General features: G+C 37.2%; 1 protein-coding gene across 5 annotated transcripts in view; it reads right to left on the bottom strand.

Moving 5' to 3' along the window:
* MAP4K3 (mitogen-activated protein kinase kinase kinase kinase 3) overlaps nt 1-17,568 on the bottom strand; it is a 200,310-nt gene that overhangs the window by 120,577 nt on the left and 62,165 nt on the right. For all 5 annotated transcript variants that reach the window (XM_058551375.1, XM_058551376.1, XM_058551377.1 and 2 more), the window contains exon 2: nt 9,717-9,774. In XM_058551375.1, coding sequence (XP_058407358.1) covers nt 9,717-9,774 — 58 coding nt within the window. The remainder of the gene's footprint in view (nt 1-9,716; nt 9,775-17,568) is intronic.

The raw sequence follows: 17,568 nt of genomic DNA, 5'->3' as shown, positions 1-17,568 counted from the left end.
GTGTGCGTGCTGGAGGGAAAGAGGATGACAAGGGATATGATTAAGTGAGTCGACAGTATAAGAAATCAGTTGTTGCATTTGTTTCCTAGAATGAAAAAACCTAATAGCTTATTTAATTTTATTCGTTTTAATTGTACAAGTAATACATGAATGCATACTTACAAAAATTTTAACTTTTAAGTCCCTAATAATAATAAAAATAATAGCTATTTTAAGTACTTCAAATATATTAAACTACTTAATCTCCACAACAACCCTATGAGGTAGGAGCTACTGCTATCGCTATTTTGCAGAAGGGAAAAACAGGTAGAAAGGTTAAATAATCTGCCAAGGTCACACAGCTTATGGTGATGGAGCCTCAATTATAACCTAAGCAGTTTGGGTCCAAAGTCCACATTCTTAACCACTGTGCCATAGTTCCTCTTTGATTCCTACTACTACTACAGAAACTCTTCCCAAATAACAATTAGGCTTCAAAACTAAGTGCTTATTTAGTAACTTTAACTTTTCAGAACATAAATGAGAACCAGGCTTGGACAAAAAGTACCTTGAGGAGGCAAGAACAATGACTCAAAGCTCAAAGGAAAGTTCTTCCGATAAATTCATAGCATATTTATTTTTTCATTAGACGCAATTCAAAAAAATCCGATTGTCCAATCTCTTGGCCAACAATGCAACAGAAGCGGTAGATAAAAGAGGCAGATAGAAGCGGCTGAACGCTTCAAAATCAAGGACTGTTTCTTTTCATTTATCTTAGTACATGTCAGTAAATGTTTATTGACCTAAAGAGAAACAACAAGTGACACCAGGGAGAGGGAAAAAATGTCATTTAGAGCATTTTTCTGAGTCAACGTTTCTCTATTTGGCATGAGCTGTAGAGAACTTGACTTTATTAGTTATATCATGATAACTACACTACTCTCAGCATGCTGAGATGAAATGCATTTGAGAAATATTTACAAACATAATGGTTAAAACAATTTTTGCAATTTAAAAGAGGATTTTAGAAAATTAACCTATACGGAATCCTTTATTTTCCAGTCATTGAATATCTTACATTATTGTATCTATCTTTGATATCTCAACTATATACCATTATCAATAATTAATCTTCAATACATCCTATCAAAAATATTCTTTGCAACAACCTACCTCAAGAACAAGTATTATTTTAAAACCTAGTTTTAGTGTGATATTGGTAACAAAATAAATAGGCAATTCGTTAAATTAGAATAGAAAGCCCAGAACAGAGCCAATTATATACAACAAAAGTACTGGGATGCTTGATTAACTACTTGAGAAAAAAAATTAAGTTCAATCTTTACTTCACATCATACTCCAAACTAATTCCACACGGATCTACGATTTAAATGTTAAAAAAAAAAGTACAATAACAAAAGTCAAGTGAATATTAAATATACACACACATAAACAGTGGGAGTTGGCAAGCCTTTCAAAGCATAAAGAAAAATACTGATAGATTCAGCTACATAATAATTGAAAACTCACCTACATCCAAAAGTCATACAGAAATTTCAAAGGCATACCATAAAAAAATTACAACTTATTAAAAAAAAGGATTAAAATCTCTAATAGAAAAAGAGCTTTAAAAACAATCTAATACAAGATAAATATCTCAATAGAAAAATGGACATCCTTTGATCTCACAGGCCATCAGGAAACTCCTCTTTGTTCTCAAGCTCTTCTCAAGGTTCCCTTAACTTTTATGTTCTAACTAAAACCTGGCTGTTCCCCAAGGACTCTACTTCTCTTTAGTCCTCTCAAGTAGAGGAAATTTGCTCTTCTATATTCCACACACTGCAGGACCTAGAAATGGGGTAGATATCCTTCTCTATCCTTGCTGTTGCTTCCAAATACCTTTACTCCTTTCTCATTCAAACACTCAGCCTCTCCTGAAGTCCTTGCCATCACAGTGTATCATCACCTCTTACCCCTTCTCGTAGCTGTGTTTCTAGAATTCTCAGCCATTATCACTCACACGCTGATACTACAAGGCACCTGGCTCATTCTCTTCTTCTCCATCACTTCTCCATCATTTTTAGTGACCTTGACACCCTCATAAATGATACATCAAAACACCGAGACCCCTTGAATACCTGACCTGCTCAGCAACAACAATCTCCACCTTCAGCCACACCCCACTCACATGGGCATACAGTAAATCTTGTCATCATTCATAAATGCACCACCTTTAAAATCTCTGTTTCAAATATTCCATTCAGATCATCCAATCTTTCCAGGTAACTGACCAATTCTCCCACTCCAACAATTTCCTATCTCACAGGAATTATCTCACTGAGCTTAACACTTTTTACTATCCACACCACCTTCCTGTCCTTACTTTCCTTCTTACTTAGCCCAGATTCCATGGACCAGCACTATAACCACTCCCTTACAAACACCCTTAACTCTCAAGACCCCTCTCTTTGCATTATACTCACCAAGTAGAACTACAACAATGATGAACCCCAGTTATCCTTTTCCCACACCTGTATCTGAGCAATAGCTACAGACTAGACTCACTTCACATTTACAGCTTCAAATTTTAATGGGTCTCTTATCAATGCCAGACAATCCTCCTGCATTTATCCCACTATATATATAATTTTCCCACTTTCCAAGATATATATCATCGTCCAGCCTCCAAGACTATTTCACATATTTTACCTCCACTGCTAAATCTCCAATACACCCTCCAACTCTCACTCTGGGCTAATAACTATGTCCTATAGTTCAAAAGGAAAATGGGCACAATCAGATAAGAACCCATCTTCCCACTATCAATTCCACCAACTTACCTGCATATATACTCATCCTCTGCATTCTCTCTCGTTAAAATGAATCAATTCTCCTTGATCTTTGACTTTACCTTGGATCTTATCTCTTTTCATTTTCTCAGACTTTATTCCTTGAGTTATCTGCCTTATCTTTTGCAACATCACTTTCTTCTCTACACATTCATTCCCAACAGCACAAAACATAACTTAGTATCATATATCCTAGAAAAACCTTCCATATACCCCAGGTCCTGATCCAGCTAATGCCCCACTTCTCTGCTACCCATTTCAGCAAAAGGCTTTGAGAGCAAAATCTTGCTATCCGCAATTCCTTTCTCCCCATTATCTCCTTAACTAGCTCTAGCAGTCCACTGATCTGATGTTATCAAAGTCACCAAAGCCAATGCTCAATTCTCAATCCTCATCTTACTCCACATCTCTCAGCATCATCTGACACAGTTTACATCTCCCTCCTTGCTGACAGACTTTCTTCTATGGGCTTCCATGACAAAACACTCAGCACGTATTTCTCCTAGCTAATTAGCTACTCATCAAGCTTTCTTTCCTGGGTTCTCCTCCTCTAGCAGACCTCTAATACTGGAATCACCAAGGGTTCTAACCTCAACCATCCTTCTCTTCTCTGTGTCTCCTTTCTTCCCAAGTGACCTCACCCACTCCCACAGCTTTAAGTACTACCTATATGCTGATGACCCTCAAATTTGTATCTCTAATGTAACTTCTCCCAGGGCTCTAGATGCATATGTCAAATTGCCTATTCAACATCTCCAACTGGATATGTAACAGATATCTAAAACATACATACATTATCTTATTTTAGTTCATGAAATTATCTTATTTATTTACATGTTTACAGGTTTATGGTCTGTCTCTCTCAAATAAAATAAAAACTTCCTCAGGGTAAGAGTCTTCCCGTTTTTTTTTTTTTTGTTTTTTTTTTTTTTGGTGAGGAAGATCAGCTCTGAGCTAACATCCGAGGCCAATCCTCCTCTTTTTTGCTGAGGAAGATTGGCCCTGGGCTAACATCCACGCCCATCTTCCTCTACTTTATATGGGATGCCGCCACAGTATGGCTTGACAAGCAGTGTGTCGGTGCGCGCCCGGGATCCGAACCTGCGAATCCTGGGCTGCCAAAGCGGAGCGTGAGCACTTAACCACTGAGCCACTGCGCCGGCCCCAGAGTCCTCCTTATTTACCACTATTTGCCCAACATCTAGACCAATGCCTGGCACATAGTAGACAATGAATAAATAGTAAATGATTGACACAAACAAGCTTTCACAAAATAAAAACAAAAGGTCAAGAAGTATATGGGATAAAATATATCAAATCACTAGAAGACAAAGAAATGCTAATTAATTAACGATAAGAAACCAATTTTTGCTTAATAGAAAAGATTTTATTATAATGATACCCTTTGTGGCTAAAGATACGGGGAACAAAAAAAACTTGGAAATTTCAGGCACAATCTTCCTAGTATATCAAAACTTTAAAAAATGTACATATCCTCTGATCTGCTAGGAATTTATCACAAACAAATAATCACGTGTACAAGGACAAAAGATATCCTTGTGGGTCATGTTGTTTGTAATTGTGAAAACTTGTGTTACAATTATTAGGAACTGATGAAATAACTGTGCTTTATGTAACTGAATACTATGCAGCCAACTAAAAAATGGTGGTATAGAAATATTAACACAGAACAATATTCATGAAATGTTTTTCAGATGAAAAGCAGATGTATAAAATAAACCCATTACACTGGTAAAACACTCATATACACGTGTTTCTATCTGTGGTAGGCCATGGCCAGGCCTGCTACAGCTCTGAAGACACAGTAAGAAATAGAACACAGAAGTACAGAATGGTGTCACAACAAATAATCGCCTTTTCTAATAGCAGTTACCCCACTTGCTGAGTATTAATGATGTCCCTCCCCGTGCCTGATGGTATAAATGTGGCTGACAGATTACTCACTGTACTGACCACCAGTTTGGGCCACCTGTGTGAGGACCTGGGGAAGCACAAGAAAGCTGTGCCCACTCACATGCATCCTGACCTTATTTATCCTTTGCAATGCTTGTTTTCTGGTTCAGCAGTAAGAAAGCAAATTAAGCTGATCTAAGTAGTATATTTTTGCCTATCTTTTGAACTCTGATCAGCCCTTTGTGGTCTGCATAGTTAAGTGCGTGTGTCTGTGTGTATATATGTATGTGTGGGTGTTTGTACATACACACAAACAAAAATCTGGAGAAAATCACCGAGAGTTGACAGTGGTAGAATGATGAATGATGCTTAGTTTCCTCTTTTTGTTTAGCTGTATTTTTTTACTTTTATTACAATGACCAAACATTGTCTTTGCAATTTAAGTTTTAAAAATGTTACAGACTGATGGTTAATCAAAGGACAAGTGAGAAAAGCAACTATAAATTAAAGCCACATGAATAAGATTAGAAGCCCCAGTGAGATACTCAGACTAACTCCATATTTAAACAAACAATTTTGTCCAAACGTCTGAATAAGTTTTCATTTAGCTTCAAGTTCAAACTGGATATCAGTTGTAAGAAAAGGAACAAAACAAGCTTTGGATGGAGATTTTTTTTTTTTTTTAACTTTTTTTTTTTATTGATGTTTTAATGGTTTCTAACATTGTGAAATTTTGGGTTGTACATTTTTGTTTGTCCATCACCCCGTATATGACTCCCTTCACCCCTTGTGCCCACCCCCCACCCCCCACCCCCACTGCCCGGGTAACCACAGTCCAGTTTTCTCTGTCCATGTGTTGGTTTATATTCCACATATGAGTGAGATCATACAGTGTTTGTCTTTCTCTTTCTGGCTTATTTCACTTAACATAATACGCTCCAGGCCCATCCATGTTGTTGCAAATGGGACGATTTTGTCTTTTTTTATGGCTGAGTAGTATTGGATGGAGATTTTTAAAATTCATCACGTTACACTTGACTGAAATAGATTTAGGTTTTGTTTTTAAAAAAGTCGAAGACTGGCCATCAGAATTCTATTTTAGAAAAATGTGAAAATAACACCACCACGAAGTTGTCCCCTGCACCACATTTCAAATCAAATCTGAATTTTATCAATCTTCTAGGGCTAACTACCAATTCACAGAACATATTAAATGATACTACAGGGAGGCAATCAGTAAAATCCACACTGAAGGAAAAATTCTGCAGGACAAATAACCAAGTTTCTTCAACAAAAAACTGTAAGGAAAAAGATAAAAAGAGATAAAGGAGGAACCTATGGATATAAAAGAAATTTGAGATACATCAGCTAATTGCAATGTGTGGACCTTATTTCTTATTAAGAAGTTATTAATATTAAGAGATGACAGTGGAATTGTGGTTATATATTTTTATAACTCCATTAAAGCATATTTTAAAATCATGTAATTCATCCTTATCAAGTGTACAAGACAATGATTTTTTAGTGAATTTACCAAGTTGTGTAACCATCACTATAAATCAGTTTTAGAATATTTCTATTATCCCAATAAGATCCCTCATGTCCATTAACTGTTAATCACCTCCCAACCCACGTCACACACACACACCTGCCCACCAATGCACTTTCTCACTCTATAGATTTGCCTTTTCTGAACATTTCACATATGTGGAATCATACAGTATGTAGTCTCTTGTGTCTGGCTCCTTTCACTTAGCATGTTTTTTAGGTGGTTTTACATCATAGCATGTATCAGCAGTTTGTTTCCTTCTATTGCTGAATAGTATTCCATTGCATGGACATATTTTGTCTATTCATTTACCAGTTGATGGGCAGTTAGGTTGTTTCCAACATCGGGTTATTATGAATAATGCTGCTATGAACATTTTTGTGTAAAAGTTGTGGCATGGGTCGATACACAAGAGTGGAATTGCTGGGTCATTATGGCAAATTTATGTTTAACTTTTTAAGAAACTGTCAAATTGTTTTCCAAAGTGGATGCACCATTTCACATTCCCACCAACAGTGTATGAGGGCTCCTGTTTGTGGTTATATTTTGAGTTCTTATTCTTTAAGCATACATGCTGAAATATTAAGGGCTGAAATGATATGACATTTTGGATCTGATTCAAAATTACTAGTAGCAAGGAGGGTAGTGGGTATAGATGAAACAAGGTTGGTCATATCTTGATAACTGTACAAGTGGTAGTAGTAGTAACAGTTACTTACTACTTACTCTGTGCCAGGCATTATTTTAGGTAGTTTAGATACAGTAGCTCATTTAATTTCTACAACAATCTTAAGAGGAAGCTACTATTATTATCCTCATTTTAGAGATGAGGAAACAGAGATCCAGAAAGCTTAAGCAATGTGGTCAAGCCAGGACTAGAATCAGAGTGTTTCTTTTCTTTTTTTTGTTGTGAGGAAGATCAGCCCTGAGCTAAAATCGATGCCAATCCTCCTCTTTTTGCCGAGGAAGACTGGCCCTGGGCTAACATCCGTGCCTATCTTCCTCTATTTTATATGGGACGCTGCCATAGCATGGCTTGACAAGTGGTGCATCGGTGCGCGCCCAGGATCCGAACCTACAAACCCTGGGGCCGCCAAAGCGGAGCGCACACACTTAACCACTGTGCCGCCAGCCGGCCCCCAGGACTAGAACCAAAGTAGCTTTAGAGAATGTGCTGTTAACCACTGGGCCACACATTTCAAGCTCACCAACAAGTAAACATTTCTCACAGGATATAAGTAAATTAAAACAAAGAAATTAAATATAAAAATTCAGGTGGCTTCCATGAAAATACAAGTAGGGAAGCCAACCTTAGCTTAATTTAAGTGAATATCTAATAACATATATATGGTAATAGTCCTTGTTATCTCTGGGTGATAGATCATGAATGATTTTTCTTTTTTATTTTTATTTAATTGTATCTTCTACTTTTATTACAATGATCAATATATGCATGGCAGGGTTCAAGATTAACGGTATAACAATGTGAACATTTCATTAATCAGAAAACAAATGACTTAATGAACAATAATGTTTTTCAAGTTCCTAATTTTTTTTGGTGAGGAAGATTGGCCCTGAGCTAACATCTGTTGTCAATCTTCCTCTTTTTGCTTGAGGAAGATTGTCCCTGAGTTAACATCTGTGCCAATCTTACTTTTTTTGTATGTGGGATGCCACTACAGCATAGCCTGATAAGCGGTGTGTAGGTCTGTGCCTGGGATCTGAACACACGAACCCCAGGCTGCCAAAGTGGAGCGTGAGAACTTAACCACTACACCTCCATGAAAGCCCCTCGAGTTCCTAATTTTTTAAAGGAAATTTTAAGATGTACTGAAAGAGTAATATGTACCAGGCCCTAAGTTCAGTGCTGTCAACATAAATTTGATTAAAACCTGGAAACAAAGAAAGGCATTCTAGAACAACAACATAGCTGTGATAAGAGCTATAACAGAGCTATTCTTGCAAAGGAGTCATCTTATTAGCCCAGGGGTCAAGGAAAGCCTCCTGAAAGAGACTGCACTAAAGTGATTTGAGGGAATGACGTATGTACAAACAACTTCTAATTAGAGACTATTTCATCAAGTAACTTAGCCACTTCTAAATGATTAAAAATGAAAGCCCTGATTCAAATGCCAAATTTAAAATTTTCTTTTATCTCCGATTTCACCAATTTCAAATATCCTAGTTAAGTTTCTCATAAACTAAAGACTAGGAGATTCAGAGAAAAGAAAAAAATTTTGTCTTGTGATATGAGAATGTAATTAGACCATACAAAATCGGTATATATGTATAGCTGAGAAAGTATTTTTTTATTCCTTATATTTCAGCGTGATTTGATCACAGTCAGTCAACACACCTTTCAAATTTCATCTTAATGGCATTTCTAAAAGGTCTACTGATGATCCAAATCAGGGATAGGCAAACAGCAGCAGCAGGTGGCCTGGTTTGCTAAGAATGGTTTTTTTAGCTACGAATGTTCTTCCATTTTAGGAGGGGACAAAGGAGCAAGAGAGGAAGAACTGTATACAGAGTCCACATGTGGTTTACAAGGCCTGAAATATTTCACTATCTGGCCTTTTACAGAAAAAGTTGCCCAACCTTAAAAAAAATTACTGAGTGGACTTCTGCTCATACCGAAGCTAAAACTTGTTTTACCAATAAATTCATAGAATCAGCTTGTAGCAGAAGAAGCCATCAGCAAGGCACTATCATCGCTCTGGAGCTCAGTCTAGATACTAGCACAATTACTTGCTTATGGTGGGAGGGAGAAATAGAGGGAAGGGGTTTTGGAGAGAAGATAAACAAGAGTGTGTAGTTAGCTCAGACAGACGTGGGTTTTGCAGGGGGTGGAGGGAATTCAGGGATACAATATGACTGAAGCAGACCAAAAATATGGAGTAGTCCTAGGGGCTTTACGTAAGCTGCTCAAGTTGGAAGGTAACTATTATGGTATTAACGACCCATGAAATGTGAGCACTAAGTCTACTGAGAAAACTGAGACTCAGAGAAGTGAAGTTACTTGCCCAAGTTTACAGAGCAACAGAGTGTGACACACAGAACTGGACTACAACCTCTCAAATGTCAGTTCAGTTCTTTCCACTGCATCACACTGCCCCTCTCCACAGGACAATGTTAACCTGGAAATATACCACTAGCAATTTGTGACAAATTAGCTTAATTGAGTTCAGAAGAACCAAAGTACCTTCAGGAGGTCCCCTCCCTTTCCCAATTAGTAGTTATTTTTCAGGGAAGAATCGAGCAGTGTGTCCACAGGTCTCAAAGAGGTAGAGGAAACAGCAGACACCAGTTCTATTTCTCAGAAGATGTTGGGAACAAGAGAATGTTGACCAAACATCATTAAAATAAGCCTTAAAGATATCCAATGGCTTCTGGCAATAAGAAACATCAAATTTCAATTAATTTACCTGGTTCCAATTTTATTACTTTAATTGCTGCCAATTCACCAGTGTTAACATTCCGTGCCTAAAAAAGAAGAAAAGATAATTGTGAAAACAGCTTTCATAAGAAACTTTATAAAATGTCATCTTAGCTCAGTTTATTTTCAATTTTACAAAAATATTTTTTAACGTAAGAACTACAAAAGTGATTTACATTTACAAAACAAACAGTATATGTGTCATAATGAATTTCAACATTAATCATGTATAAATTTAATAATGGTGATAACAATAATAGTTAATACACACACAGACCTAAGTATGTGCCAGGCACTATTCTAAGTGTTTTTATATTAATTGATTTAACCTTTACAACAATCTTAGGAGGTAGGTACCAATATTATTCCCATGTTGCAGATGAGAGAACTGAAGCCCAGAGAAGTTACAGAACTTGCCAAGGCCATAAAGCCAGTGAGTGACAGCGCAGGGATTCTAACCCAGGCAGTCTGACTCAGAGGCTGAGCTTTTAAGCACTACACTCTATTGCCATTCACTCAAAAGCTGGTTAAAATTTTGAATTGATTAACTAGCCTTAAACTTTTAAATTTAAAAACCTTAGAATATGAAAAGCTAACACAATTATATAACTATAAAAACAGCCCCCTTGCATCTGTTTAAACATACCTGATGGTACAATCAAGTAACTGCAGTTCAATACACACCAAATATATTTTTACAAGCTACAAATTAAAAATAAAAATCATTTAAAAAATCAATTCATAATATTAGACTGCTGGTATTTACAACTATAATTATGTATAAATAAGGAGAAACTGTCAATCTGAACAAAAATGGCAGTAATTCTTTGTCAATTTAAAATGTTTCACAACTGGATTAGAACTTTCAATATATTTTACAGTTACAACTGTTTACAATATTTAAACTGTTAACTGAGACAATAATTTTCGTATGAACCAATGAAGACCAATATATGCAATTCCCTGATCACAGAAAGATTCATTCACATCACTAGAATTATTCTTCATTGCAAGATGCTCTTATTAATGGATTGGTGAAGATGAGTGAATCACCCACAAGGAATAATAACAGCATTAATGGTGGAATCCTTCTAAGAATATGGAGGCATTAAAAATATCAGCCAAGGGGGCCGGCCCGGTGGCGCAAGCGGTAAGTGCAGGCGCTCCGCTGCAGCAGCCCGGGGTTCGCCGGTTCGGATCCCAGGTGCACACCCGACGCACTGCTTGGCAAGGCATGCTGTGGCAGCATCCCATATAAAGTGGAGGAAGATGGGCACGGATGTTAGCCCAGGGCCAGTCTTCCTCAGCAAAAAAAGAGAAGGATTGGCAGATGTTAGCACAGTGCTGATCTTCCTCAGGGGGGAAAAAAAAATCAGCCAAGGATCTAGGAAGGTAGATATGGGACACAGCCATTGCTGAAATATGAAGTTTTACCTTTTAACTCAAAGAACAAAAGTATTAAAAGATCTCCCCACACAAGTTAAGAAAAAAAATCAAAATGAAATTTGCAGGGAAAACTCATTCCTTCTGAAAAAATCCCCATAACTAATGAACACTTATGATGCCAACTTATTACAGGCAGTACAAAACAGATTTGAACAGTTATTTCAAACTAAACTTAATTTCCATTAAAGGAGATAGACATTTCAAATAGACAGTGCTAGATAAGTATTTATTCCCTTCCCTAGGATAAGAAGAAATATATATGAGGAAATAGAAATAAAATCAGAACATCATTCTGGAGCATTTTGTAAAAGGGGGCAGAGTGTACCTGTAAAATACTCAGGTATATCACATCAATGTTAGTCATAAATCTTCTCAAACACTGTCACAACTACTTGCCTTTCCTAACACTTTGATCTCTTCTGTTAAGCTCCTTCTTGATACTCTGTTCTTTAACCCGCATCTTTTTTAACACTTCTCCAAATAAAATAAGACAAGATGCAACTCCAATTCTCAATTAAAAAATCCTGCCATAGTTTTGTTTTCTGTTTATTGAAAAGAAATTCATAGTACGGATGATTCGATTATGGAATAGTAGAGAAAATGTGAACTCATAGAAAGCTGGGATGATTACTTTTACAGCTGAAATTTTGTTCCAAACTGACCACAAGAGGGCACAGTCTCTACAGACAACACAAGTTACACAGTGTCCAAAATGGCTGCTGTACACAATGTACTCTTCTAAAAATAGATTTACTAATAGTCTATAACACCAGCGTATATTTAACAAAAAGACTGTGATAGTAAACTACTGATAGTTTACTTAAGTCAATATTTACTATAGGCTTGACTTATGAATACAATTTTTCTAATTGTATTCAATTAGAAATTGAATTCAATTGTATTCAATTCAATTCAGAATTTTCTAAAAGATGAAGAGTTTTTAAATTACGGTTCTTTAGAGTCAATAAACAAGACAGCTAAAATGATTACTGTTCTTTTGCTTTCTGAAATATTTTCCAGTATGTAATATTTGATAGAATTAAGACAATTCATAAAAACAAGCAAAGATAAAAAAAATCCTCAGGAAGCTTGAATTTCTGAGCATTTCTGCATGAAAATCCATATGTTTATTATTAATGAAAGGTCTTTAAAACATTATGGTTCATCAAGAATCTTGGTCTTCTGGCTAAAATAAATCATATTTTGCTATCTCTAAATTTACAACGGTTAAGGTTACACACTGAGGTAAATTTAAAATTTAATATCTCTAATATTCCGTAACTGCAATTCTTTTTTTCAACCACCTAGAGGAATTTATTAGAAAAAAATGAGACTATGGTAAATATTTTAAAATATTATCATGTACAAAGTTAAAATTTCTAATTCAGTATCAGTAAACAAAATTTTCAGACTTGCTCAGAGCAGAAAACTGAGGATAAATATTCTGTCTTCTGCCACATCATTGATTTGACCATCATTCTTCACACGCCCTGAAAGTGATGTTCAGTTCATGTAGTTATGAGTTTAAAACTCTTCAGGAGTATACCCCATTGCTTTAAAGACAAAAATTCAAGTTTCCAGTCAGAGAACTTACATTTTTCACTAAATAGCGTACTTTTTTTTTAAATTTTGTTTTTGTTTTTGCTGAGGAAGAGTCACCCTGAGCTAACATCTGCTACCAATCTTCCTCTTTTTGTAAGTGAGCCACCACCACAGCATGGCCACTGACAGACGAGTGGTATAGGTCCACACCCGTGAACCAAATCTGGGCCGCCGAAGCAGAGCACACCAAACTTAACCACTAGGCCACAAGGGCTAACCCAATAGAGTACTTTTTATAAAAGCTTTATTGGGATATAATTAATTCACATACCATAAAGTTCAGCTTCATAATGTGTACAGTTCAGTGATTTTTAATATATTCACAGTTATGTAACCATCATACTATCTAATTTTGGAGAATTTTCATCACCCCAAAAAGAAACCCCAGACCCATTAGCAGTCACTCCCTATTCTTCCCAGTCCCTGACAACTACTGGTCTACTTTTTGTCTCTATGGATTTGACTATTCTGTACATTTCATATAAACAGGATCATACAATATGTGGTCCTTTGTAACTGACTTCTTTCACCAACCATAACATTTTCAGGTTCATCCATGTCATAGCATCTATCAGTACTTTATTCCTTTTATTGCTGAATAATACTCCATTATATGGAAATACCACATTTATTTATCCATTTATCAGTTGAAGGATACTTGAGTTGTTTCCACTTTTTGGCTATTAACGATGAATGCTTCTATGAACATTACTGTACAGGTTTTTGTGTGGACTTATGTTTTCAATTCTCTTGGATACAGAACTAAGAGTGGAATTGGTGAATCACATGGTAACTCTATGTTTAACTTTTTGAAGAACTGTCAAACTGTTTTCCAATGTGGCTGCACCATTTTATGTTATCACCAGAAACACATGAAGGTTCCAATTTCTCTACATTCTTGCCAACATTTGTTATTATCTTTTTTATTTTAGCTACCCTAGTGGGTGTGAAGTGGTATCTCTTTGTGGTTTGACTTGCAATTCACTAACGACTAACGATGTTGAGTATCTTTTCACATACTTTACTGGCCATTTGAATATTTTCTTTGGAGAAATGTCTATTCAATTCTTTGACCATTTTTAATTGCGTTGTCTTTTTAATGTCAACTTGTAAAATTTCTTTATAGATCCTGATATAAGTCTCTTTATTTATGTTTTTGGTGAGGAAGTTCAGCCCTGAGCTAACATCCATGCCAATCCTTCTCTCTTTTTGCTGAGGGAGACTGGCCCTGGGCTAACATCTGTGCCTATCTTCCTCCACTTTATATGGGACGGTGCCACAGCATGGCCTGACAAGCAGTGCCTCGGTGCACACCTGGGATCTGAACCCGGGCCGCCAGCAGTGGAGCACACGCACTTAACCACTACGCCATGGGACTGGCCCCTAAGTCTCTTACTAGTTACAGGATTTGCAAATATTTAATCCCATTCTGTGGGTTGTCTTTATTTTCTCTTTGAAGCATAAGTTTTTAATTTTGATGAAGTCCAAGTTATCTATTTTTCGCTGCTTGTGCTTTTGATATTGTAGCTAAGAAACCATTGCCTAACCCCAGGTCACAAAGATTTTTTTACTAGGTTTTCTTCTAATAGTTTTATAGTTTTAGCTCTTCTATTTAGGTCTATGATCAATTTTTAGTGAATTTTTGTATGGTGTCAGGTAGGACTCCAACCTCATTCTTTGCATGTGGATATCTAGTTGTGAAATATAGGATTTTAACTATAAACCCTTTACTATCTGGCCCTTGTTTGTCCTTCTAGTTACTCCCTCATTTGCACTCTATGTTTTAGCCAAACTAAACAACTTGCCATTCCCCAATGCTATCCACACTTTTGCGCTCTGGCACATACTGGCTGGACAAACGCTTGCTCCAACTGCCTCCCCTAGTCTAACTCCTTGACATTCTTTAAAGCTCAGCTTAGATTATCACTTCCCACAAGCCTTTTCCTGACCCCTATTCTGGTTAAGGCATCCCCCTCAAACACTCCCAGAGATCCTGGGTAACCTTTCTCAAATGAGAGTGGGTCTGGTAAGGAAAATCCTGCAGATCTAGAACTGATCTCAGTTTAGAGGGGCTCTTGGAAACTCTTATGTTTCAAAGCTGTCCCAGAATTCAGCTTGGTTCTGTCAGCCTTTTAGAGGCCATTCATATTAGAACTGATTTGGGAAAGGATTTTTCTGAGACGATTTCATGCTGATTGCTGAGTTATCTCCAACTATCAGAAAAGTATTCCTTGAGTATGAGTGGTAGTAAACAACATAATCAAGAAACAATCCTTAAGAGCCAAAAAATGTGCTAGGTACTACATAAAGTGAATTAGAGACAGTCATTATCAATAAAAAATCTGGGAGTGACGTCAGCCTCATGGCGGAGTAAGCTGTTCCCTTATCTCTTCCCCCTAAGTTACAGCCAAATGGACATTCATTAACCCACAGAGGATTCCCTACAAAGCACAATAGGATGTCTGAGAGATCCATGCAACCACGCATCTGAAGGTGGGGGTACTAGATCCCCAAGAAGCAGCGGAAGGAAGTGAGTGGATCCCCTCCTCCTCCCTAGCAGCAGTGATCTAGGTGGTGGGTCCTCATGCAGCAGCCAGTTCATGACTGTAAGAGGAGGCGAGGGAGCAGGCAGGCCTGTGCATGAATGCATTTGCTTTTGGAGTGTAGCTCGGCCCGCAGGAATGCTCCACACTGAGTGGCATGGCTCAGCCACTGCGTGGGTGCCCCCACCAAGTGCAGCAGCCCAGGAAAACCACCCGTAAGCACAGAGCGGGTCCGCGTGTGAGAGAAAGCCCCCCCACCCCGCCTAGCACACCAGCTCAGCCAAGGCAGTGGTTCCACACCAGAGTCCTTGTGGGTGCATGTGTGACCTGTCAAGCGGTTTTGGCCAGCAGGCAAATGCACATGAGCCCTATCAGCACAACTTTCAGCAGATGTGGCGGGTTCAGAAAACACAGCTCTTGCCCCCCACCCCAAGGTGGCAGGTGGAATCTGCAAGCTGATACTACCACTATGCACCAGCAAAAGATCACTTCATCAAACACCATGAAGAACTACATTAACACTTCAGAGCAGAGGGAAAATTACAAGTCCCCAGAAACCAATCCTGAACTCACAGAAATTTACAGTCTAAATGACAGAGAATTCAAAACAGTTGTCATAAAGAAACTCAATGAGTTAAAAGAAAACTCAGAAAGACAGTTCAATGAACACAGGAATAAAATTAATGAGCAGAAGGAATTCTTCACTAAAGAGACTGAAACACTAAAAAAAAAAAACAAATTCTGGAGATGAAAAACACAATGAATGAGACAAAAAACAATCTAGAAACCTTAAAAAAACAGACCTGACGTTAGGGAGAACAGAATTAGTAATTTAGAGGACAGAAATATAGAAATGCTTCAGGTGGAGGAGGGAGAACTAAGACTTAAAAAAAATGGAGAAACTCTTCAAGAAATATCCAACTCAATTAGGAAATGCAACATATGAATTATAGGTACTCCAGAGGGAGAAGAGAGGGAGAAACAAGCAGAGAGCTGTTCAAAGAAATAATAACTGAGAACTTCCCAAACATGAAGAAGGAACTGGTCACAGACGTATATGAAGCCAATAGAACTCCTAATTACATCAATGCAAGAAGACCCTCTCCAAGGCATATAATAGTAAAATCGACAAAAATCAAAGGCAAAGAAAAAATATTAAGGGCAGCAAGGCAGAAGAGAATAATCTACAAAGCAACTCCTATCAGGCTTTCAGTGGATTTCTCAGCAGAAACCATACAGGCTAGGAGAGATTGGAATGATATATTACAAATACTGAAAGACAAAAACTTTCAGCCAAGAATACTCTATCTGGCGAAACTATCCTTCAGATACGATGGAGAAATAAAAGCTTTCCCAGGTAAATAAAAGCTGAGGGAGTTCATAACCACTAGACCTCCCTTACAAGAAATGATCATGGATGCCCTTATACCTAGAACAAAAAGACAAAGGTTTACAAAGCCTTGAGCAAGGAGATAAACAGACAGACAAAATCAGAAAATTGCAGCTCTCTATCAGAACAGGTTAGAAAACAATTAACTATAACATAAAACATAAAGGGAAGGAAAGCATTAAAAATAACTATAAACACTTCATTTCAATCACAAACTCACAACACAAAACACAATAATTTGTGATAACAATAATGTAGAAGAGAAAGAGGAAAGGGACGGAACCTGTTTAGGCTAATGGAGATAAGAGGCTATTAAAACAGCCTACTTCATCTACAAGATCTTTTAGACAAACGTCATGGTAACCACTAAACAAAAAATCAGAGCAGAGATACAAATCATAAATAAAGAGAAAATGATCCAGAAAACCACCAAACTGAAAGGGCAGTCAGAAATACAAGGGAAGAGAAACAAGGACAACACAGAATAACTGGAAAACAAGAGCTAAAATGGTAGTATTAAGCTCTCATATATCAATAATCACTCTAAATGTATACGGATTGAATTCTCCAATCAAAAGACACAGAGTGGCCAGATGGATTAAAAAAGAAGATCTGACATGCTCCCTCCAGGAAACACATCTCAGCTCTAAAGACAAACACAGGCTCGGAGTGAAGGGATAGAAGACAATACTCCAAACTAATGGCAAGCAAAAGAAAGCAGGTGTTGCCATACTTATAACAGACAAAGTAGACTTCAAGAGAAAAAAGGCAATGAGAGACACAGAAGGGCAGTATATAATGATGAAAGAGACACTCCACCAAAAGGACATAATACTTATGAATATTATATGCATCTAACA

Source organism: Diceros bicornis, chromosome 12 (assembly GCF_020826845.1).
Source record: "Diceros bicornis minor isolate mBicDic1 chromosome 12, mDicBic1.mat.cur, whole genome shotgun sequence".
Lineage (NCBI taxonomy): Eukaryota > Metazoa > Chordata > Mammalia > Perissodactyla > Rhinocerotidae > Diceros > Diceros bicornis.
Note: the sequence above shows the minus strand (reverse complement) of the source record. Positions and strands in the feature narration are given on the sequence as shown.